This window comes from Chaetura pelagica, unplaced genomic scaffold (assembly GCF_000747805.2).
Source record: "Chaetura pelagica isolate M959 unplaced genomic scaffold, ChaPel_1.0 scaffold137, whole genome shotgun sequence".
Lineage (NCBI taxonomy): Eukaryota > Metazoa > Chordata > Aves > Apodiformes > Apodidae > Chaetura > Chaetura pelagica.
The window spans coordinates 1,936,485-1,957,554 of NW_009953947.1; the positions used below are offsets into that span (position 1 = coordinate 1,936,485).

General features: G+C 38.9%; 1 protein-coding gene across 2 annotated transcripts in view; it reads left to right on the forward strand.

Moving 5' to 3' along the window:
• The window catches only part of MAGI2 (membrane associated guanylate kinase, WW and PDZ domain containing 2), a 746,179-nt gene that overhangs the window by 585,694 nt on the left and 139,415 nt on the right, over positions 1–21,070 (forward strand). For both annotated transcript variants that reach the window (XM_010001790.1, XM_010001791.1), the window contains exons 7-9: positions 1,605–1,662; positions 10,096–10,217; positions 11,677–11,859. In XM_010001790.1, coding sequence (XP_010000092.1) covers positions 1,605–1,662; positions 10,096–10,217; positions 11,677–11,859 — 363 coding nt within the window. The remainder of the gene's footprint in view (positions 1–1,604; positions 1,663–10,095; positions 10,218–11,676; positions 11,860–21,070) is intronic.

Sequence of the window (21,070 nt, forward strand, 5' to 3'; positions counted from 1 at the left end):
GCACTACAGGATACGTGCACCAGCTGCTGTCTCTTGGAAAATCCCACAGTCTTGCCTCAGGATATGCAGGACTTTGTAGGAACCATAGTAAGGTCAATCTCCTACAGAGTTTGCTGAAGTTCTGGGCAGGTCTGGAAAGAGTAACACCAGGGCTTTCTAATGTTCAGTGAGTTGACAATGACATAGTGATGTGCCCTTGCAACAAAGCAGGCCAACAGTTTCCTGGGCTGCAGTTGATAGAGCAGTGCCAGCAGATCCAGGGAGATGATCCTTCCCCTCTATTCAGCATTAGTGAGACATGGATAGAGTTCTGGATCCAGTTCTGGGCTTCTGAGTATGAGAGAGATATGGATATAACAGGAAAGAGTCCAGTGAAGAGCCACTAAGATGATGAAGGTACTAGAACAGCTCTTCTACAAGAAAAGGATGAGCGAGCTGGGACTGTTGGGCCTAGAGAGGAGAAGCTTCAAGGGGATCTCATCAATCTAAATAAATACCTGAAAAGAGGGTGCAAGGGAGACAGAACCAGGCTCTTTTCAGTGGTGCTCAGTGATAGGTCAGGAGGTAAGGGATACAAACTGAAATACAGGACATTCTGCTTAAATATAAGAATTATTTACTTTTTTTTACTCTGTTGGTGGTCAAACATTTGAAGAAATTGCCCAGAGAGGTTGTGGGGTTTCCACTCCTGGAGATATTAAAAAGCTGACTGGAGATGGTACTGAGCAACTTATTCTGGATGATCCTGCTTTGGGCAGAGGGTTTCGGCTAGACAAACTCCAGAGGTCTCTTCCAGTCTTAACCATTCTGTGATCCCGTTACCTGCTTAAATACCTTATGCTGCATTTATTCCTATGAAGTGACAGAATAACCCTGAAAAATCCTGTTCAGCATGTGGACTTGTGAAGATTTCAAAGCTAACAATATTGTAAGAATGATAGTAAAAAATTAGTATCAACATACGAGATGTCTATTTCTGCAAAGCATAATTAGTTTTAGCAGTAAATGCTATAATATTTTATTTTGGTTTGTTCTACTATGTTCTACTATGTACTCCAATGTCCCTGAAATACAACTAAGCTTTGGAACAGGATTCCTCTGTTAGCTGTGGACTTCCCATCACAGTGAGATAACTAGTACAAACTTCTCAGGAACATTTAGGTGTACCTACTGTGCTTACATGACAGGAGGCAAACTCTTTTCATTACTTCTAGATCAACTCTTCCAGGATTCCTAGCAAAGAAAAAAGCAGATAAATCAAAGTGCTTTTTTGCGTTTACCTGTTTGGGAAAATATAAAACCCTCTCTTCCTCCAGCAGTGATGTTCTACAAGGTGTGCTACAGCAGTTGGCTGGCACAGCTTTGGGAACAATAAAGTAGTTCAACTAATGAGATCTGTGTCTGTATGCCAGTTTTCAAGTTACTACTACTTGTGGCTGCCATGGTATATGTTCAAGATTTGGCATTTGCTTTGGTCATTGTATCTAATTTGACTATTAAGTTATTTCCCTCAGCACCCAGCAAAGAGTCATTATTTCATTATTAGAATTCTTAGCATACTGTACTACCTTTACTGAAAGAGATTATAACTCTTTGTTTTTCAGAGCTTCCATATGGCTGGGAGAAAATTGATGATCCCATTTATGGCACTTATTATGTTGAGTAAGTTCCCAAGTTCAGTATTATCTTGCTGTTAATACGTCATAACCTAATACTAGTGTCCTCCACGGTGCTTAGCCTGGCAAGACATGGGTACAATCATCTGACATGTTAAACCAACAGTATACCAGGAATTTTTAGTTATCAGTACAGATAATGTGTCCAAATACATCCAGTATGTCTGAAATCAGTGACTTGGGCATTCAGTAATTCTCTTTCTCCAGGGTCTGATTTCATAGTGTGATTCCAGGTAATACTTGTACAAAGATCATGCTCATGAAATAATTGTTTTGTTTTCCATGGAATATTTGGATATCTAGTGAGGGAGAGACCTTTTTAATCAATGAATAGAGCAAAGCATAATCATTTTAGCTCAGTTAGAATCTTTTTTTGGGTCGTCCTTCCTCACTGCAAATCCAATGTTTACACTGTTTGTACCAGGAGCCAGGTTATTTATATGCTGCATATACAATGTTAGGGACATTTTGCACTAAAAAACAGAACTGACAATAGGAGAATATAAATTTCTATTTTCATAGCACAATCCTTGCTCTTTTTTTTTTTTTTTTAATCAGGTTTTATTTTAGTCATGAAACAAGAGAAAAGAATCCTTATTCCCTTGTGCAAAGACAACAGAAAGCGTTTGTGTGAAGTACTGGGTAGAGCCTCTTTTGGCCAGTTTCTACAGAAAAAAAAAAAAGTATATCAGAGCAATTATATTCTCTTCTTTTTAGCTTAACACATTGAATGAGACTTATGAAAAGTGAATCTAGATTCAAAATTTTGATACCTGTTCAGAGTGGTCATTTCTTAATCTGCTCTCTACACAAAGTATTTGGCAGAGGAGGCAGAAAACCACTCCCCATCGCTGTGCAGACAGTGCTTGAAAGGTTAAGGAAGATTAATTCATTAGTTCCTTTTATTAAGCAAGAGACATTTCTAGAGTAGATGACCTCTTACCTAAAATCTCAATTTCAAATCCTGCCAATTAAACAGTACATTTATTCTATTTGTTTATACAAAATAGAAAAATTTAGTTTGTATGTCACATTATTCCCTTAGTGTCTCCAATTCATACAAACACATTGACTGCAGGATCACTCTGGACAGATACTGAGGCTGCAGCTTTTCTAGGCCTCAGGATATTCTATTAGAATAGGTAGATCTGAACAGAGAGCTCAAGAAAGGTCTGTTTTCTGGATGGTTAGAAGATTAAGATTCTGTTCACTGCTATAGCAGCAGCAGCTTGTGGATGCCCATACACCTTCCCTAGCCCTTCTACAAAGCAAACAAATAAGTAAAAAAAGTGTTTAGCTACTGCCTTGTCAGCTCCTTCTGTCCCATTCTCCAAATGAAGTAGCACCTGCTCTGCATCTTTGTCCCCATCTTGTTCTTTGCCCTCTGGTGAGAGACCCAGCAGCCACATCTGCTTTGCTACCCAGCCCAAATCAGTTTAGTCAGTCCAGATTCAGGCAAAAAAAAAGATGAGTAAATTCAAGTCCCTATGTAATGCTATTAAATACCTCTTTTTATGCCTGAGTGCTTTTACAATGTCCCCAGGTAACTAGGGGCTGGAGTTCACATATCTCTTTCTATTTAACCCCCCTGAAGGTTTCTGCACATTCAATTATGCAGCTTCTGGGTGTAAGAGTCTCCTGCCCCAATGGTTTTTAGCGTATTTTGGTGAGCAACAGGCATTGGACAATTTCTTTGTGTTAATCTCATACTGAGACCATGCTTTCTTGTTAGCACAGCCCAAGGCATTCTGACATTCTCACACCTCACTGCAGAGTCAGAAACAGAACTAGTGTTTATCTCCATTTCATGTCCATCCACAGGTAAAGAGATGCAAGGCACCAAGCCCTGATGTTATTATGCACTTTCATACTTCAAAGCTGTTAGAACCAAATTTATCAATCCTACCACAGACAGAATTTATGAAAAGATATATCAAACCTATTGCAGGGTCAGAGGTTTTTATAGGTGGAATGGATGTTCACAGGATGGCATTAAAACAGCAGCTGTGCTAAGTTCATAAGGAGTTTTATAACCAGTAAAATGTAGGTGTACTTTAATTTGCTGTCTGATCTCAATGAGTTTAAAAATAAGATTGCTTTCCATTTTTCAAGATAAAAAGAGGCAGTCACCTTTTTTATTACCATCATTGAAAAGATTAGTTCATTTTTAACTTGATAAAATCAGATTACAATGAACTCTCTTAATTATGTCCAAAAGTGGGTAAGTAATTAAAACTTAGGTGATGAACTTTCACACATTCATGTGCAGTCCCATTTTATATGTAGGTCTTTAAAACTGTCAGTGAAAGAAGGGTTTGTACTCTACTTGCTGAACTTGGGAAGTTTGTAAGGATGAGCAATGAGGCACACTCAGGTACACCTTGTAAGGGCCAGCCATGCCTAGCTCCACTACTCTGAGACCAGAGGAATAGCTAAAAAAGAGACAAAAGCCTCAAAGGTGTAGCTAGCAAAGTTAATAAAGATTGATCACAATATATTTGCAAATTCTGTTAAAAAAATAAAGTCCCTAGTATGACTTCCTCTGTTAATCATGTATGAATGTAGGTGTGAGATATTATTAAAATTTTCATTTGTTTTTTTAATGCAGCTCCAGGCTTCATTTGTAAGGTGTAGGCATTTGACATAAATGAGAATTGTTTGCTATATATAGGTTAACTTTTGTGCAATTTTCTCTTAATTTATAAACTAAGAACTAGCAGCACTCAGCTGTGCAGAGCTATGGAGAGAATGTGTTTATTACAGTGTGCTGGGTCTTTTCAGCATTCTAATTGCTAAAAGATTATTTCCCCTTAAAGGATGATTAACTACTATACAGAGCTCAATTTCCAGACATGGTCTCCTTAATAGAACAGCTAAATTAGTCATACAGGTATTTCTTCTGGAAAAATATTTCCCCTTGACTTACAATTTCTGACAACATTCTGTTGCTACTCAAACAGAAAACTCACAACTGCACGTCCACTTGTGCTCCACCATGGTTCACAGGCTGCAGGTCCACATCTACTCCACTGTGGTCTCTCACAGGCTGCTCCACCATGCTCCTCCATGGGCTGCAGGTGGACAGCTGCCCTCTCACCACAGGCTGCTGGAGAATCTCTGCTCCAGCACCTCCTCCCTTTCTTCCCCACTGACCTTGGTATCTGCATAGGTATTGCTCTCATCTTTCCCTCTCCTCTGCAGCAATTTAAACAGTTTCCTTTTCCCCTTCTTAAATATGTTAACTGCAGAAGCATTATCCCAGTTGCTGATGGGCTCAGCCTTGGCCAGAAGTTTAGCTTTAGAGCTGAAGGAGCTCCCAGCATCTTCTCACAGGAGCCACCCCTACAGCTTCTGCTCCACGACCAAAGCCCCACCACACACATACCCTACAGACTTGGCCATCAACTAAAATCTGCACTCTAGGCATTGCTGCACATAAATCTTCTAAGAATGTGGGGCACATCTACCACGAAACTCCGTCATGAGAACTACTTAGCCTGGCTACCTTCACTGATAAGATGGCAGAATGGCCTAGGTCTTCTACGCTGGCTGGTGGTGACAGGACCTACTCATAACACAAGAGATACCAGTTAGTACAAGGTGAGCAGTGTACAAGAGAACAGCAGCACCAACTACCCCTTCTTTGCAGAGGGAACTTAAGGGTTCACAGGAGTAGAAGCAAACAAAAGGCAGCATGATTCTTCTGCACATCCACAATGGCACTAGGATAAATTAGTTGGATTCTTGTCTTTCATTAGGCTTTTATATTTAATATGCATTGTATAAAATAATGGAAGAAAAGTGAATTAGATACAATGAGCAACAAACAATACATTTTTGGATCATATCAGAGGAATAGCTAAAAAAGAGACAAAAGCCTCAAAGGTGTAGCTAGCAAAGTTAATAAAGATTGATCACAATATATTTGCAAATTCTGTTAAAAAAATAAAGTCCCTAGTATGACTTCCTCTGTTAATCATGTATGAATGTAGGTGTGAGATATTATTAAAATTTTCATTTGTTTTTTTAATGCAGCTCCAGGCTTCATTTGTAAGGTGTAGGCATTTGACATAAATGAGAATTGTTTGCTATATATAGGTTAACTTTTGTGCAATTTTCTCTTAATTTATAAACTAAGAACTAGCAGCACTCAGCTGTGCAGAGCTATGGAGAGAATGTGTTTATTACAGTGTGCTGGGTCTTTTCAGCATTCTAATTGCTAAAAGATTATTTCCCCTTAAAGGATGATTAACTACTATACAGAGCTCAATTTCCAGACATGGTCTCCTTAATAGAACAGCTAAATTAGTCATACAGGTATTTCTTCTGGAAAAATATTTCCCCTTGACTTACAATTTCTGACAACATTCTGTTGCTACTCAAACAGAAAACTCACAACTGCACGTCCACTTGTGCTCCACCATGGTTCACAGGCTGCAGGTCCACATCTACTCCACTGTGGTCTCTCACAGGCTGCTCCACCATGCTCCTCCATGGGCTGCAGGTGGACAGCTGCCCTCTCACCACAGGCTGCTGGAGAATCTCTGCTCCAGCACCTCCTCCCTTTCTTCCCCACTGACCTTGGTATCTGCATAGGTATTGCTCTCATCTTTCCCTCTCCTCTGCAGCAATTTAAACAGTTTCCTTTTCCCCTTCTTAAATATGTTAACTGCAGAAGCATTATCCCAGTTGCTGATGGGCTCAGCCTTGGCCAGAAGTTTAGCTTTAGAGCTGAAGGAGCTCCCAGCGTCTTCTCACAGGAGCCACCCCTACAGCTTCTGCTCCACGACCAAAGCCCCACCACACACATACCCTACAGACTTGGCCATCAACTAAAATCTGCACTCTAGGCATTGCTGCACATAAATCTTCTAAGAATGTGGGGCACATCTACCACGAAACTCCGTCATGAGAACTACTTAGCCTGGCTACCTTCACTGATAAGATGGCAGAATGGCCTAGGTCTTCTACGCTGGCTGGTGGTGACAGGACCTACTCATAACACAAGAGATACCAGTTAGTACAAGGTGAGCAGTGTACAAGAGAACAGCAGCACCAACTACCCCTTCTTTGCAGAGGGAACTTAAGGGTTCACAGGAGTAGAAGCAAACAAAAGGCAGCATGATTCTTCTGCACATCCACAATGGCACTAGGATAAATTAGTTGGATTCTTGTCTTTCATTAGGCTTTTATATTTAATATGCATTGTATAAAATAATGGAAGAAAAGTGAATTAGATACAATGAGCAACAAACAATACATTTTTGGATCATATCCAAAACTCTATTTTAACCACAAAAGCACTTATTTGTAACTATCTCTAAAACTCAGTTTGGCTTGTCTTATTAAGGCCTAGGTTAGTAATGTCTATTCTGAATGTAGCTGAAGCACTAGATGAAAGGCTAGAATGTCCTTTCAAGGCAACTACTTAGCTTAATAACTTCTTTCTCAGGTAAACTTATCAGTAGAAATTTTTATTATTTAGCTGTGAAGCTGTACACCACTTAAAATTGAATGAAAGGGAGGTGTTTCAAGTCTCACAAATTTAGGAGCATAAATCCAGTGTTACTGACTGAAAAAACAATATTATCATTACAATTTTCTTTTCTTTTGACTCCTCTTGGACACAGTATTTAATGCAGTTGTTTGAATTTCTTAAAATTCTCACATTGTGCTTTTGAGACTTCACAGTACCATAAAACAGTCAAAATATGGGAATAAATTGGAGCTAAGAATTAGTAAGGTTGCACCAACAACTTGAGGTGCTTCAAGTACCTCTGATAGTCTTTCTGTCTGATATACTAGGACAGAAAGGTCATTCTCAAGATAGCCATTACTGAAGACATTTCTGTATAAATGGACCAAACCACAACTTAAACTCTCCCTAGAAACTGCAGAGAGGTAATTGATAACAGATTATAGCTGTGATGTCAATACCATAGGAACTGATGTTCCTTGAGCCAGGGACACATCCTATATTAGACAAAATCTCATATTTATTTATTTTTATATCACAGAACCAATTATAAGTTGTCTTCAAGAGGCCACCTGTGGAAATGATATGTGCCCTGCAATTTCAGCATGACATTAAGCATAGTTCAAGGTTTTAATTACAAATCCATAGTGTGATCTTGGACATCCATTACATCTGCGTAATAAGGCACAAAAGTGATGGAAAAGCTATGCTTTTCTGGAAGGGCAGCTGAAGACCAGGGCAAGATACTTTAGAGCACCTAAAATAAGACATGACCCCTATGTTGAAGCAATTAAACTATTAGGGGGTATCCCTGTTTATCAAATGCTAACATAAACCAAGCTGGAGATTTTACCCTGTATCTGCTGTTGGAAGCTGTTTTGTAATTTCATACTTAGCTTGCAAGGAGCCAATGGAATTCAAGTCTGAAATCCTGATGTCTTTAATACATTTCAGTATTTACTTCCAAATATATTCATAGAATGCAATCATGTATCAGAATTAATTCTGTTTGAATAAAAAGCTAAAACTCCTTTAGTCTTCTATCACAGAAGATTCTCTTTCATTGGTATTCCTGTAAAACCTTTTCTATAGATTAATTTTCTTTGGTCATGAGTGATCAGAACTTTAGGTAGCATTTCACATGATGTTTCATCATTGCCTTGTGTAATGCCAAAAGTATTATTTCCTTCACAACATCAAAATACATCACATACTAGGTGGTAGCATGAAAATAACCTTTTTCGTGCTTATGTTAGTAGTTCCTAATTACCCTGTTAATGCACGGAAAACTTGTATTTCTCCATTTTTAATTGATGAAGTTTGTCTTCCTTCCATCTTACATTTCCAGGTTTACAATAGACCAAGGTGCTAAATACCCTGACAATTACACCACAGCCTATTTAGAAAGCAAAAGTCTAGGAAAGGAGAGTCTACAATCTTAAACATCTGGTCTGAAGAAGCAAAGATACAAAAGTGACTTTGTCTGTCTGCAGCATAGTTAAAATTTACAAGAAAACAAAGAAAAGTTTAGAGTATGAGAGTCAGTTAACAGCCTCTTGAATGAGTTACAGCCATGTTAACAAAGTAGCAACTCCAGGATTTTTCATATGCAGTTCCTCTCATGAAAACAATTATTCTTTTACATGACTGGATATGTTTTCATTGTATTAGCTCTGACCACTAAATCCTGATTTTCCAAGTGCACTCCCATAAGATTTGCTGCCTTTCTCTACCTCACTTCTTAATGGCAATTTCACTTACTGTCTCTGAAGCTGTGGTAGGATCTGAATCCCAAGGAACCTGAAAAATGCCTAATGTGGCATCAAAGATCATTTCAATATAAATTGAAGAATCTCAGGGTTTCCAAAGTTCCCAGGTCACCTCTCCAAGGGCTTAAAGCCCGTGATTGGGATTGGATTTTCAGAAGAACACAATACACAGTAGCTCAGTGAGGACAAGTTAGCAGCAACATGTTTGAAAACCTGCCCTTCTGTACATATGTATTTATTTACCCAGAACATTTGTATCACAAGCCCCTTTTCTCAGTTGTGATCATATCTTGTGGACTTGTTCAAAGCAGCCTAATAAATTGCTTTGCTTTGCTTTCTTCAGAAAACAAGTGAAACATCACAGGGCAGGGTTGTAGGATTACTCATTGATTGATAAAATGTATGCTTTAAATTACAGAATTAAAATCAAGGATGTGATAAATGTAGTTTAGCTAGTAGTTCTAATCACAATTTTAAAAATCTGTGTTGTAATGGCAGAGATGTATTTATTGACCTGTTATAGGAAATATAAAACACAAAGAAAAAAAGTTGTACAATTTTTCTTACATTTCATATCTCTACCTACATAGTTCTAGACCACCATCTGATTTAGTTTATGCAACATCCAATTTTTCTGTACAGCTGATATTACAAAGAAATAATCTTCATTTTATTTCCTATGTTAGATTTATTTCTAAGCTGCACTCATAAAAGCACTCTGTGTTCTAGGCTTTACCTTTTCTGTGAGTGATTAAGCAGTTTCACTTACAGCTGATCGATAATAATGCACAAAACTGGTTAGATCCTTTGAATCATGGACAGAAGAATGCTTGTACTAAAGACATGAAAAGCTGTCATTGTAGCATGCTTCAGCAGTAGTGCTGTTTAATATGTAGTCCCATAGATCAAAACCGTTTATCTGTAGCAGAGTTCAACATATTGAAACGATAGGACACTTCTCAGTGCTGTTCATTATGCAACATGCTAGGTTGTGCATTTCTCATCCCCAACAAAATTGTGTGGAACATAAGGGACATGCTCAGGCTCACTCAGGTTTCCTAACAGTTTCACTTTCTAACCACACACATCTAGGTCACATACAGCATCCTACTGTGAAAATTATAATTTTCCCCAAATGAACCCAGTTTTTTAATCAAAACCAAATTTTTTCCAGCCACATAAATAGAAGAACACAATTTGAAAACCCTGTCCTAGAAGCAAAAAGGAAGCTACAGCAGCATAACATGCCCAACGCAGAACTTGGAACAAAGCCTATGCAGGCCCAAGGTTTCCGAGGTACAGTACCGTGTCAGCTGTCTTAGTTAAGATTAAAGATCTTGGTCTCCTGTTTGTGTGACAATGATTTTGTCATAATCTGATTCAAAGAGTAGTGTTGCCAATTCTCACCATGTTATCACCTATCTCCTAGCATTTTTTTTCCCTAAAGGTCTGAGCTCCCAGAGTTGCAGGATTCCTGAGCCACCTTAAATACTGTAACCTTCAGAGACACAGAGAAAAGACAGAAGAGTTGACTTTAGTGTTTCCTAAAGGCTGAGAAACAGAAAGCACAATAAAAGCCCCAAAGTAATTCTCTAAATAAAATAATAAAATCTATTCTTGGGAATGTACAACTGTCTCTTGAGCACCTGAGGTTCGCAACACTGAAATAATTAATTGTACTTTCTCTAAATTGCCATTAATTGATGTTTGGTATATTTCTGAGCTAGCTCATCCAGCAAGCATCAATTAAGTTAAAAGCCTCAAGCACTGTGTTATAGGAGTTGACAAGAATATAGCCTTTTGGTGAAGTAAAAGTAATGTGCCTAAAATGAGCTGTACAAGTAGCACACAGTACTGGTAGAGACAAACAGCCTTTAATGTAAGGTTATAGCCAGAGAATGAGGCTTGTTCTCCTTTGTAACAGTAGAAAGCTCCTCATCAACCTTACCTAGACCCAAACTCGCCCACCTGCACCCTGCTCCCAAGAGGTCTTGCAGTGTGAATGACCTGTCCCAGTGCTGGCGTGACCCCGCCGGGATGCTGGGGCAGCACGGTACGTCCTCCCAGCAGCAGCCCCATCCCACTGCTGCAGGCATTGCCACAGCTGTTGAAGTCACAACCTTTGCACCTTCCTCCCACCCTTACTCACCAAGCATGGCACAGGAGAGAGGCACAGGGAGCCTGCATGACCCTCACTGCACACCAAGGCACATGGAGAGGAGACAGGAAAGTTGCACAGCAGTTACGTGTGTCATTTGTTGGATTCCAAAACCCCTCATGGTTGGAAAGAAAAGCTCACCTAATATTTAGCACTGCTTGTTAACAAATGGAATAGGATTTTCAGGGGATATTTTCCTTATTGCAGTCGGGAGGGAAATTATGGAGAATGTATTACTTCATAGACAAAACTGAATTTATATGTTATGGAAAAGGTTTTAAAATTAGCTCACAGCTCATTTTTATTGTTGCAATTATTTTAGCTACATAATATGCACTCTAAATGTATTTCTAATATGAAGGAATATTTATAACTCCCTCACTTATGTCTGATCTGACATAGATAAAAAACATGCTTTAAGCTTTGTATTAATACAAGAAGTCACACTTCTTTTTTTTCCTGGAATGCCTTCACTCTTTATTTCCTTGGTTTTCACACACTGTCACCTGCTGTCAGCCAATATCGTTATCTGCTCTCTCCACTGTGTTGTGACTAGATCAGAACTTTTGTCTTTCTTGTTTGTGTTGACTGATGTAGAAAAACCACTCTTCACCCGCGATGCATCACAGCTGAAGGGGACTTTCCTCAGCACAACACTCAAGAAAAGTAACATGGGCTTTGGATTTACCATCATTGGTGGGGATGAGCCAGATGAGTTTCTCCAGGTGAAGAGTGTAATTCCTGATGGGCCTGCAGCACAAGATGGGAAAATGGAAACAGGTAATTAAGATGGTTCCTCTGTTCTTTCATATGAGAAGTAGAATGAGACATAGATTTGTGAGTCTCACCTCCCCATGAATGCATATGTTTTTCCATATGAGTTTCTGTGTTAATGCGTAAAACAGCTGCTCTATAAGGAAAGATAAGCTTCTTGAAACAACTGTCTTGTAATTTTTCTTTCTAATAATGCCAAGTAACTTATTTTAACGATTTCACAATATTTCAAGGGAGAAGAGATCTCTGCATTCTCCTGCATAAAATGGGCTATGATGTTCTTTGGTTTATAGGCTGTATACTCAAGGGGAGTCTGTGCGTGGAAAGAAAAAGAGAGTCAGAGATAGCACAGACTACTAAGCGCAAATTTATTTCTTTAGAAAGGCTGGTTTTGCAAAATAATCGAAGTCAAGTCAGATCCAACATTCTTCTCATTAGAACTATCAAAAAAAAAAGAATTTTCAGTGTGGCATATGGACATGTAGGCATCTGTGGCCTACTGATGGAGATTCTGTGAAAACTAAAGAAAAGAAACTTCTTCTAAAGAGATTTAAGGCTGCTCATAAAATCTGGACCACCACTAGGATTATTTTCATGTCCACAGATTGATAAGGTTTGCAAACCACTGTCTTAAAGGTTTGCAGGGTCACATCAGGTCTATGTATGGATGACACATTTTTGGAGGAAGATTAACTGTTTCCAAGCCAGCTATCATCTCCTGTAAAGGAAGGCAACCAGAGAATCACTGAATAATTTCAGTTGCCCAGGAGGTCGAGTCACCTGCTCAAAGCAGAGCGAACTTAGTGGTTGGAACAGGCTTCTCAGGGACTCAGGTTGCTCCATTGGACTTCAGAAAATTTTATAGGACAGACAGCTTCTGTGGGCTTCTGTCCCAGTACTTCATCACTCCCATGGTGAAGATTTTTGTTCTTTACATCCAGTTGGGATTTCCACTGGCACAGCTGTTTACTAGTGACTGTAGCCCTGTGTTTGTGCCACCCTGTCACTGTGTGCTGTCTCTCCCCAGCAGCCCTTGTTCCTCAGGTAATAGACAGGCTGCACGTTGATACTGGGACATGTGCGTAATTTTTCCTTCCATCTCTCACCAAGACTTTTTAGAAGAAATGCTAGTTTAGGATTTATGCTATTGCTGCAGGAAACCAAGTTCATGGTGGCCAGAGCCACTGTGAAGATAAAGAGAATTTCACAGCCTGTGACTGTGGGCAGAGCACAACATCAGGTCAGGATCCTTTCAGTTTGTTACAGTACAGGAGGCAGACACATAAACACACACAGGCACAAATAATGTGAGTGGAAGAGTCTCAAGGGATTTTTTTTGAAATCTGATCCTTCTTTTACTGAAGCAAAGGAATGATCTGGACTATCTTATGTTGAAATAAATCACCCTGAGCTATAGTTTATTCTGTATTGTCACAGTTTGACTCAGGTCCGACAACAATGCTCTCGATCCCCCCTCCCCCCAACCCAGGTAGGGAAGGAGAGAGAGAAAGAGAGACTTGGCCGGATTGAAAACTAAACTACACAGCTTTAATTAAAACACTAATGAATCATACAAGAAAATATATACAATTATACACAGATATATATTCAGGTATGGGCAAAAGCCTCTCGCCTCCCCCCACCCCAGCAACTCCCACAGCACTTCCCTGAACTAGGAAGAGTCCTGAGGAATCCTGGAGCTGCTGCTGGAGAAAGCAGAGAGTTATGGGGGTCACGAGAGATCAAGCCTGAGGATCGACGATGATGGATGAACAGAGTCCTCCCCGGACACCGGCCATGGACCGAAGAGAAGGGAAGAAGAAGAAGGAAGGAAGTTGTCTTCTGTGATCTCTGACCTTCCTCTGAGCTTACGTAGATATATGGAATGGAATATCTTTGGCCAATTTTGCTGTCCATCTAACTCAGCCTCCTACGGGGGGGTCACAGATCTCCCCATAGTGTCTGAGCCGGCAGAGTGCAGGTGCGGCCTTGAAGCCTCAGGAGTTAGAAAAACATTCCTCTGTCTTATCAGCCTAGCAGAACACACTGTTGCTAGTTACAAGAAAGCTTACTGAAGGAAAAAAAAAAAACAGTAAAAAGAAAAATTGGCTTCATCCTGCTCAAACCAGGACATGTATGATTCCCTACAACTTCACAAGTAGGAAGTGTGAAGGTGGCGAAAAGCATTATTTTTAAAAAACTGCAATTTGTTGCCATTTTAACTTAATGCAGTTTAGTTCCCAAAGGTAACATTAAATTAGCTGATTAAGTGAACAAGGGATACAAAACTTCCTGAATTCAGGAGATTTCAGTAACATGAACTTCATTTTTACTAATATTTTCATATTATGAAATATACCACATGAGAGCTTTAACTTTTTTCTCAGACCCAGCACTCACATTTAGAGTTCTTTTATCTGAAAAAGAGTATCCTTGCAACTTAAATTCTGATGTTGAAATTGAGTATGGGTTTCACAATAATATTGATGGTTATTGTTCAACTGTATTAAGAATGCAAGACAGAAATGTTCACTCAAATATATAATCACTCTAGAATTATGTGAGCCTGATATTTACAAAGTTACATCTCAGAATAAATTCTGACCTCAAATGTCTTTATTTTGAGAAGAGTGACAGAGTTCTGATGTAAAGTAATTGGAGAATCTCAGGCTAATGATTGCTATGTCTAACATGGTTTTTAAGAATATGAAGTAATTTCTAAATGGTAAAATGAAAAAAAGATATTAAAGGTCAAAATATTTATAAAAGCACTGTTCAGCAAAGTGCTTATATTTCCATCAATAGCTGGTGAAATCATAGTATCATAGAGTAGTTAGGGTTGAAAGGGACCTTAAAGAACATCTAGTTCCAACCCTTCTGCGTAGTCAGGGACACATCCCACTAGACCAGCTTGCTCAAAGCCCCATCCAACCTGGCCTTGATGGGGCATCTACAACTTCTCTGGGCAACGTGTTCCAGTGTTTCACCATCCTTAGAGTGAAGAATTTATAAATTCTTATGCTTTAAAACTATTTTAAATTACATGTGTACCTTTTCTTTGTTCAACAGGTGGGATTGCATGATTAACAGAACTTTTAAAATAGATTTTATTTATTCTTCTGACACAAACTCTATTGTGCAATGTATGTGCACTCCAGTTATGAACACAGTAGTAGGAGGCTTTGATAAATGATCAAAATATCATATTATGGCAGTAGAAGTAGATCATAGTAGAAGCATCCTAGTGGAAAGCTTGAGGACAATGGCAGTAGGATCTGTGAAGCAACCTGGGTGTAAGGGATAACCACAGGTGCTGGTACTCCCACATGTGATACAAGTCTGGAGCTTTTCCTTGCAAGGCTGATACTTTTTTTTGTCCAAATGGTAAACAAAACTATAATGTTTCAAACCTGCATAAGATATGGGGGGAAAAGGAAGAAAAGACACTATCTCCTCCATCTTACCTGATCTTGGCCACAGGTTGAAGACACCGGTGTTGTACTTTATCCGGTTAAAGAAACAAGCTGATAGAAAGCTACTGTTGTAACTGGTTTATTTCTCAACCCAAAATCTAATGTAGGGGTCAGATACAAAAGCTATTGAAAGAGAAGAAAGAATCTATGTAAGGTGTTATTGCCACCCTTTAATATGACCACGACACAGTGCTTTCACCTGCAGGTTTCAAAATTAAACAATTTTGGATTTCATCTCTTGGAAAATGGAAACAGCTGCCTGAGAGTGAATTGGCATTTCTATGATGCTATGAAACAATTAAAGCACTGAGGCATACTGGGTGCACTGACATTCAACAAGAGATATCCAAGGTTCTGGTGATCTAACACTACCACTCAGTGCCCAGTTCTGGGCACTAAGCTGTAGTTATAATTGTCCCAAACCCACAGCAAACCTCACAAGCAGACTCACAGGCACCATATCTCAGTGGATGAGTCAAAAACAACCAAAATTACATTCCTGATCCCATTTACCAGATGTTTCAGAATTCCTAAGGGTTATTATGCCCTCGTGTAAATCTAACATCTGTGAGCTAATGGCTGTTAATAATACTGCAAATGCCTTTCTAGGACATGTTTTAGCATTTGGAGCTCGATCAAGCTGCTAGATATGAACATTACACTCCACAGCATCTCTGTCTACCTCAGGACAGCCTAGGAGCTGATATCACATTATTTCCTGAGAGGTTACATTGCTTTGTCTTGTCTGAAGTCTCATGCTGCCAATAGAAAACTGTCTGCATTTAAGAGGCGCCTGTATCCCATTAAAATGCTGAGTGAATGTCACTGGTAAAAGACTGCATCTACATGAAAAGATTTTTATACAGTGAGTGATTTTGAATGACTGCTGTTCTAAGGCAAGCAAAGATTTAGGCCTGCGGGTGAGTCAGATGAAAGCTCAAGCTGTAAAGGCAAAAACTTTCTGACAGTTCTCAAGGTTATTCAGTGGATTAGATAAACTGAAACACTCAAGCTCAAGAAAGATTCTCCACATTTTAGTAAGTTTCAGTTCCTTTGGTGAAAGTTTCCAGGAAACAGCTCAAAGACATGGTGCACAAGTGGTTAATAGAGTCTGTTGATGACCCTTCTGACTGATTAATAGCTATGATCATTGCAGGTTTGTCTTTCCAGAAATATATATACATCTGTGAAGAGCTGTCATTGCTCAACAGTGTGAATCAGGAAATGGGACACATGCTCTTTCATTTCATCAGCCAGCTCGTACACTTGGCCAGCTCCATGATGCTAAACCATGCAGTCTTGGGCTTTTTTAGCTGCTATTCTCTCAGGAATGGTAGCCTCACTGCATTAGTTAATCTAGTCTAGATATTAAAATTCATAAATGTAAGATAAGATTCAGCTAACAGATACAGATGTCTACAAGACAGAAGTCTATCCCTACCATATGAGTAGATGTCTACCACTTTTAGATGACTGTGTTAGGATGAAGCCTAGAGACTAGAGATCTAGAGTCAAGAGATCAGTCCGACACCTTCCACTCAGAATTTCTACTGCACTGGAGAGGTCTCTTAACAGGAATGAGCCAACTGTTTGAAATACTGGAAAGAGTGACCTGTGTCCTTGTTGCTGTCTGTGGGCTTACCATCAAGACCCATCACAAATGTTGTTATTCCCTTGAATATGAGCAAAGCTAAAGCCATTATCAGGTGGTTGACCCTACAATGTCACTAAGCTTAATAAATAATTATCTAGTCATCGTTCATGCATATTTTTGCACAGCACAGCTAATGTCTCACAATCTCTGTAAAAAGTAAAGTACTGAAGACAGAAGAAATTTGGGACATCTGCAGAAGGTTGCATTTTTACAGGTTCAAACAGATCTTTGGTTCTGATCCCTGTTTGCCCATCATCAGTTCTGATGCACAAACCATTATCTTACTTAATATCAGATCAGATGAGATGCAAGCTGTCCAGTTTCAGCAACATGAGAAAAGCTGAACTCTGTATGCACAAGGAATACCTACAATCCATAGAAGCAAATATGTTTAAAAATATATAAATTTTGGCAGTCATCTGGGAATGTGAATACTGTCAGAATATCACTGAAGGACTCAGTGTGTCATGACCATACCACTGTACCTTTCTTCTTTTTTGAACAGGTGAAGTCTCTCTCACATACTGTCAGTCAAGATCCATCTGGCAATATTCTCTTTTACAATATTCCCTCCCCTTGGTAGCCAACTGTTACCACAGTTGTAATCTCAAGAGGTTCACTGACCAGTGAAAAACTGTTGACACACATATTTAGGACTTATTTCCACAATAACAGAAGCTGGCTGAAATTTAGTTAGCTCACCTGTCTTACACCACCTTACCCAGTGGCACCAGGAAGACTGGCCTCCCATAGATAAGGGATGGCATTAGGAATATGAGAGATTGTGCTACTCGTTGAACTGCTGAGGAAGGAGTATCTTTACAATATCCTTATGCATCTCCAGGGTAAAACTCTCTCTTAATATATACCAAGACCACATCAAGTGTCGATCTTGCAGCTGCTAGCTTATGCCATGTGACAGGTCTGTGAGAGTGGATCTGCATACAGAAAAGCATCTTATGTTATCAGCCTCCCTTAACACTCTTGCTTTTTTTTGAAGCTGAGGTGTTTCATCTGAACTAGCAGTGGTCTTTTGTCTCCTCACTTCAGTCTAGCTAAGACCAAAGAGTTCTTTCTCTCTTTAGATGTTGCTGCTAATCCCATGGAGTTAAACTAAGGAAAATTAACTGTTTGGAAAGCAACTAACATCAATAACTAGAAACATTTGAATCATCGTGGAGAGTGATAATTTCTCACACCCAGGTTAGCCCAGTTGGTTTAGATTTGTGCTGTGTTTACTGCTTGTGTTCCTACATTCTGCAGCGTAGATAGCTGAGGAAACACAGCAGAAACAGTATATTTGCGTCATATATGGCCAAAATAATTGCTTTCAGCCATGATACCTACAGTTCCTTTAATCAGTGCCACTGGTTAAATTTTTTTGGTTATTTTTTTTTTTGTGGGCCATACCAGGAGTAACTATTTGGTAAAACCTCAACCTGGTTTTGTAAAATCAATTTTCTTTCATTTCACAATTTAATTTGAATTTTCAAAGGGAGAAGACTGAGGGGGAGTTGAGACTGGAACAGCAATATGAATGCTGCGGTCTTTACACCCCACTTAAGAATGGAGCTAATAGATGCCCTGCTAGTTTATAGCTGAAACAAATGGACATTGTGGGGCTGCACTTCACTGTTTTTTCCTTTGTGCAATACACACCATCCCACTTCATGCAATCCTCTTTGTATTTCTCACAATAAAAGCTTGTGTATATCATGTAACTAATGCTGTTCAAGAGGTGTATGGGTAAAATAAACATTGACTTTTGAGAATCTTCCCAAGGTAGAATGATGCAGTGATACAAGTCCTCATAAGTTTATCTGGGATCTCTGTGTAACCTGAATTCCTGAAAGCACAACTCTTAATTTTTATTTTTTTAAAAGGTGACTAAATGTAAATATTACAAGATAAAAGTTTCAGTTCGGGAAAGCTCTGAAGTATGACCACATTGCATTTAAGAGTTTTTAAACAGATTTTTACATACATTCACAGAATGGCAGGGGTTGTAAGGGACCTCTGAAGATTGTCTAATCCAGCCCCCCTGCTAGAGCAGGGTCACCTAGGGCAGATCACACAGAAACACCTCCAGGTGGGTTTTCAATGTCATCAATGACAAAGACTCCACAGCCTCTCTGGGCAGCCTGTTCAGTGCTCTGTTACCCTCCCAGTAAATAAGTTTTTCCTTATGTTTAGGTTAAAACTCCTGTGTTCCAGTTTGTGACAAAGCAAAATAAAAATGCCGTTTTTACTATTTATTTTATATCTTATATGGAGACTGTCACTTTAGCTGGAGGAGAGAATATGGCAGCTATGGTTTTGGATGCTTGATGATGACAGTAAGTGACTATTAATGGCAATTAGAGCTTGGTATCAGAAAGATATTATTTTTCAATCCTTCTTCCTTTCAGATTTTAAGTTTGGCAATTCATTGAAGTTTGTATGTAAATAGACCACAAGACAGCACTTTGCTTGCTAGAATATTTTAGTACTTGCACTGTTTTTTCTAACATTAATTTTCCACTATATTTGTTGTGTTTCTGTTGTTTTCATATAAAATTAACTTGCTACAGAAGTCACAGTAGTATCTGTAAATTTCTTCTTACAATAACCAAAGACCTGGGAAAAATGTCCTCTTCTGTCACAAACTTACTGAATTCTAATGTGGTTCCTATTTCAGTATTTTCTTCATATTTTAATTCTTTTTGTGCTCAACCTAGATTCTTTGGTACTGTTTGAATGATAACCAGGACAGAGATGAGTCCAGACTAAAAAAAATGTTCGTATTTTGTATACCACATGCTGTTACTGTCTACATCTGGGGTCTTTGTGTGCATCTTGTCAGATTTCTTTGTTTGTCTGGTGCTATATTGAATAGCCTTGTGTTCTCCCCGAGGTACAGCAAATCCATATGTCACTATCTCTTCTGCCTGATATGGAGTTAGCGCTTGAGTCTGTGTTGCCTATCTATCAAGCAGCTGAGCATTCATTAAGTACTGCATACAAATCTTTCCTATGAAAACCATTCCACTTTGCATAAATACTCCTTGAGGTGCAAAGAGAATATTGATTTTTTTAGCTCTGTCATTTGGTTGTTCCCTTAAAATCTTCAATTAAACTTATTTATACGAATTGGAAGAGCAATTACAGCAGAACATCTAACTTGGATTTAAAAATGTTACTGTAAGTGGACAGTGTATTCTTTAAGTCACAGGAATAATTAGAAAAAAAAATCTTAGGAACTTCTTGTCTTCAGGTCATATGTTGTCTCACTTCATGAGATTATTCTGGTTTTGCATTACTAACACAAATGGGAGTCAGTGGTCTCCGACTCTATGTCCTGGGTTTTAGCCCTAAAGTTTCCCATAATTTAGACATTTTTTAAATCTTTTATTTCAAGCTTTAGGCTCAGTAGATGTGGAGAACCGCCCATCTTCTCCGCCCAAATAAGATGGTTTGCGACAGTACCTTAATTTGAGGTGGTTCAAAGCATCACTTTAAGGAACATAGATCCCCAATAGGAAGGAAATGCTTGCCTCCAGCAGGCAACTGAGAGTACCAACATTTGGGTTGCATTTCAATTGCATAAACATAGGTGTCCAGTGCTATTAAAAGTGCCAGAGATTCCACCTAGCCTCCTCCTACCCTTCCAGGCAGCAATCTCATGTATCTCTTGTGTCACACTTGCAAGTCCCCTATGAACATCTTGAATGCCCTATGCTGTTGTGTATTACGTTAGATGCCTACTTAAATAACCACATTCTTTCTTCAGTGGCTTAAGAGGAATAATAGACTCCTTTGTTTTTCTTTATCTTCTGTTATAGCAAGCAGTGATTGATTCATTACTGTAATAATAACCCTTGTCTGACAATTTTAAGGATATTCATTTCCCTCAGACTAATTCAAGTCTCACACTTGTGGTTTTGTGAACACTTAAAAGAAACACCAAAAGCCCTTTTAAACTAAATAGGCTTAATTTTCTCTCATTTAACCATTCAAGCAACAATATTATAAGAAGTCCGATGGTTGAGTCCAGCCATACACTGGTTATTATACATTTTCACCTTCAACACTTGAAATATTTTGGTTCAGA